The sequence below is a fragment of the Elaeis guineensis genome, chromosome 3 (genome assembly GCF_000442705.2).
Source record: "Elaeis guineensis isolate ETL-2024a chromosome 3, EG11, whole genome shotgun sequence".
NCBI lineage: Eukaryota > Viridiplantae > Streptophyta > Magnoliopsida > Arecales > Arecaceae > Elaeis > Elaeis guineensis.
In genome coordinates this window covers 87,179,260-87,183,737 of record NC_025995.2, presented here as the reverse complement: position 1 = coordinate 87,183,737, position 4,478 = coordinate 87,179,260, and the positions used below count along the sequence as shown (strand labels likewise).

At 42.3% G+C, this 4,478-nt stretch overlaps 1 protein-coding gene across 1 annotated transcript; it reads left to right on the top strand.

Annotated features, from left to right (window-relative positions):
- The first annotated feature begins 2,085 nt into the window (after positions 1–2,085).
- On the top strand, positions 2,086–3,883 carry LOC105041808 (protein BIG GRAIN 1). The gene has a single exon (XM_010918837.4). It carries the CDS (start codon positions 2,739–2,741, stop codon positions 3,750–3,752), a length of 1,014 nt encoding a protein of 337 aa, XP_010917139.2. The 5' UTR covers positions 2,086–2,738; the 3' UTR covers positions 3,753–3,883.
- Positions 3,884–4,478: the final 595 nt, after the last annotated feature.

Genomic DNA, 4,478 nt, shown 5'->3' with positions numbered 1-4,478 from the left:
TATAGCAACACTACTTTATAACCTAGTATGGAACAAATTATTTTATTATGTCTGGAGGAGTAGTTTATTCTAGTGTAAAGCAAGTTAGGAGCAAACTAACTTATGTATTCTAGGTTAACTTCTTTTACAACCAAATATAACCCAAGCTTTTGCTTCTATTGGCTACTATAGCCAAGTATACGAGAGATTGAGTTTTATGAGAATGCACCATGAAACTGAATTCTGCATTTTTTTTCTTCCATGAAAACCCCTCCAAACACCATCTCCATCGCATTGGACTCTAGAACTCTGTATTTTTTTACCCTTTTTATTTAAAGAGGCACAAAGAAACACCCCAGAAACCTTATGCACCCCCACCCCCAAAAAAAAAAGAAAGATAGGAAAACAAAATTTTGCTTGATAGGCATGAGCAAAAATGTAGAAAATACTAGTTTATATAATTAATCCAACTATCATCTCGTACTCTCTGTAGTCTCTATATTGATCAGGATAAACATTGTTGACATATTCTCTATCAACTTGAGCTTTTGAAATATTATTATTTAAATAATTTTACTGCTGTGATGGTTTTCTTCGGCGATAAGTATCCAATTTTTTTTTTGTTATAACAACTAATAACAATTATTTTCATAATAGGAAAAGTTTTCAACGAGCATACCAGCTCATCTCTAGGTTGAAGATGACTTAAAATTGATAAAAACAAGCATGCTTAGAGACTATGAAATTGCAGAGACTAATAACAATCCTATTTTCATGGTGGACATATTTTTCTTTGATGTTTTGCCTTTATGCATTTATAGGGAAGTCAATCGGCCTACTGATAACATGGCCTTAGTTACAGTTCACTCAAATTTGCCATCGTTGGTTGATCTTATAAAGGTTGATAGGAGTGATGTACTGTTTACTTACATTATTAATGAAACTACTTATTAGGCTTTGCCTTTGTTATAAAAAAAGTAAGGGTAAAAAAAGAGAGTAGAACACTCTATTTTTTGTCCAAAAGAACTGGTCCCTGTATGCAAATATATTCACAATTTAAAATTTTATCCATCATGCCTCATGTATGTCAGGTGGCTTGGCCCGTAGGCTGGGGTGATATTGTTTGACTTAAATTATCAGCCATCTCTTTTACAAGGTTTGCAAAAGATAAAGCTTGGCCCAGCCCATTTACATATTGTCACCTCCAAACATCCCATGCACATGTTTCAACTCTCAATTACGTAAATTGATTAGTCATCCCTGCATTATCATATAATCCTGACTCTGTAGAGTTGCATTCATGCTTTTTTTTTTTTTTTGTTTTTTGTTTTCCGACAATAATAGTAGAAGCACCACCAATTCAAGTTACTCAGTCTAAAATACTAAAAAATATTCATATTTTGGCCTGATTTTCTCACATCCTAGTTATAAAATACTTATAGCTCCTAGTAAATACATAAACTTACAATGAAACATTCTATCAGACTGCAACCATCAGACTATAGCTCTGTTTTTATTTTAAGTTATGCTCTTAGGATATGTTAGAGGTATTAAGGTGTTATGTTGAATCATCCCATGCTGATTTACTGTCAGTAATATATGGACACTAAGCTAGTATGTAGAACCTGACCCTAGCCCATTTCCCCCTTTGAAATCGAGTCCCTGTCATGTAAATATTGACTTGAAGCCTCGCCTACAGGGCTTAAGACAGCATCTGTTGCTTGAAAACGACGGCGAGTATTGTTAGAAAGTGCTGCCAACAGCCGGAAAAGGAATACTCGGTGCACTCACCTTGCTCCTCAAGCGTGCCCGGTTGGCAAGTTAGCATCCGATCACCAAGAACTTCTCCTTTTTTGGTAAAACAAAATAATAAGTGACAACCATATCCCTTGCCCTAGGTCCATAAGAAATAATTCCGTCCATCTATTGTACTTCATTCCTTTATTAATTTTTTTTCCTCCCATGAACCCCCATGGTAATTTATTATTAATTCAATAAAACCCTCTATGCTGTTATGATCACCAGTAGGTGACCGAATCAAGTTGTCTGACCGTGCAAAAACCGAACCCGGTTCAATGATAAAACAAGTCAATTACCGACAAAAAGTATGTTCACCCATATACTTTTAGGCTCATCTCCTAAATTTAGAGAAAACATCCATGAATCCATGCCATGTAACATCTAAGAAAAGAACCCGGTTCGAGCCGACCGGTCTGCAGCTATTAATCCAATCCAAGTATCCAACCAAACCAAAATAAGCAGCCATAGTAATACTCACCAGCTGCGACGGCAGACACCTCGGCGACAGCGACCGCGTAGCGGAGTAGCGCGGGATCATCACTAGCCGTCCATCAAACGTACCCTAAGAATAACAAGAACGCGGGTCCCATATCCAGTAACAAAGCGGCTGCCACGTCATCCAACACCCCTACAAAGCAATCCGCGCACTCTCTCCCTCTCAATTGCTTAAAGCTTTAAACCCCCCACTTTCTCGTCCCTTCTCCCATTCTTCTCCCCTCCCCACCCCCCTCCTCTCTCTCCTCTTTTCCTGCCACCAAAGAAGAATAGAGAAATCTACTACTACTATCTGCATCAGAGGAAAGGAGGAAATAAACAGTGTAAAAGAAAAGAGAAGAAGAAATCAACAAGGGAGGAGCGGGAAAAAAAAAAAAGAGAAGAAATCTTAAGCTCTGTTTCTCTTTTACCTGTCTCCATTTTCTCTCCTCTCTTTGGCTTTGTCTACTATCACAGAGAAAAGAATGGAACGGTGGGAGAGACCGCCGTCGTGGCGCGGCCGCAACAACCCTTCCTTCTCCTCCTCCCTCCTCGACGCCATCTACCGCTCCATCGACGAATCCGACGGCGGCGGCGGAGGACCAACGCGGAATCACCGCAAAAGCGGAGCACCCGATCTCTCCTTTTCCTTCTCCTCCTCCTCCGCCGCCGCCGCTAGAAAGAAGGAGAGCGCGGACGAGCTCAAGCGGACCGCCGCTGCAGTTAGCGAGAGGGCGCTGATCCGACGCGGCTTGGTGGACTACAAACACGGTCTCGTCACCCCCACCTCCAGCTCCTCGGATTCCTCCAGCTACGGCGGCTTCTCCTCCTCCGACGCCGAGTCCTACTACTCGACCGGGGTCAGACCGGTTCGATCGGACCGGATCCGCTCCGATCCGGTGATCCCGTCGGAGAAGAAGAAGGCCGGGTCGATCCGGAGCCGACTCCGGGATCTGAGGAAGGGCCGTGCCACCGGCCCGGCTTCTCCGGGGGCGCGGCTGGCGAGCTTCCTCAACTCGCTTTTCGCCTCCGCCGGAAACCCCAAGAAGTCCAAGATCGCTGCGCCTCCGCCGCCGCCGAAGGCCGAGTCTGCGTGCTCGTCGGCGTCGTCGTACTCGCGGTCGTGCCTGAGCAAGACGCCGTCGTCGAGGGGACGGCGGATGCCAGCGGTGGCGGTGGAGGGTGGCAAGAGGTCGGTGCGATTCTGCCCCGTGAGCGTGATCGTCGGCGAGGACTGCCGGCCGTGTGGGCATAAGTGCCTCGACGACGACGATCTGGCGCCGCCGCCGCCGCCGGTGGTGGTGGCGAGAAGGGTGGAGGAATTGCTCCGTGGGTTGGAGAAGGAGGAGGAGGAGGAGGACGCGATGAGCGATTCGAGCTCGGATCTGTTCGAGTTGGAGAATTTGACGGCGATCGGACGGTACAGGGACGAGCTCCCGGTGTACGAGACCACCGATCTGGGGACCAACCGCGCCATCGCCCAGGGTTTAGTTGTGTAAAATAATAAAAAAAAAAGAAAAATATCAAATTTAGGGGGAAAAGCATGTATTTCTTGGGAAATTAATGTGTTTTACTTTTTTGGATATTAAACACTAAATTTTGGACTAAATGCCAATGGGTGAAACAAAAATGGTATGTAAATAATTATATATTTTTATTCTATTTATATTTTTAATTGAGAAAGAAGAGCATGTGGTTGGAGAGGAAGGAGATGGTCGTTAGAAGAGGAATTTCTCTCTTCTAAATTAAATTAATATTATAATAAAGTCCGGAGAAAGCAAAAAGAAGAGATCTACGAAGGTTCTCTAAGATAGAGGGATACACACGTTTTGTCTACTAAAAGAAGGGTACAAAAATGATGAGTAAAGAATCTCGAGTGGGAATATTGTATTAGATTAATCTATAACCCTAATGTGTGCAAGATTAGTTGCTTTGTTTAAGAATTTACATCGTAATCATTATTATTTTACTAGTATAATATATATATATATATTTTAATTTATGTGCCTCTCTAAACATCAAACACCAAGATATTCATTAGGTTTTGTATATGGTATAGTTTATCGAAATCTAATACATACGTAAGTTGAGCAAATTTCTAGCATCTGCATAATATTATTTTAAGATGGCTTACAATAAATCTATAAAATAAAATATGCACATGTAGATAGGTTGTCTATGAAGTGTGATTGATAGGTTTAAACTTTCATGAAATTTAAGATATA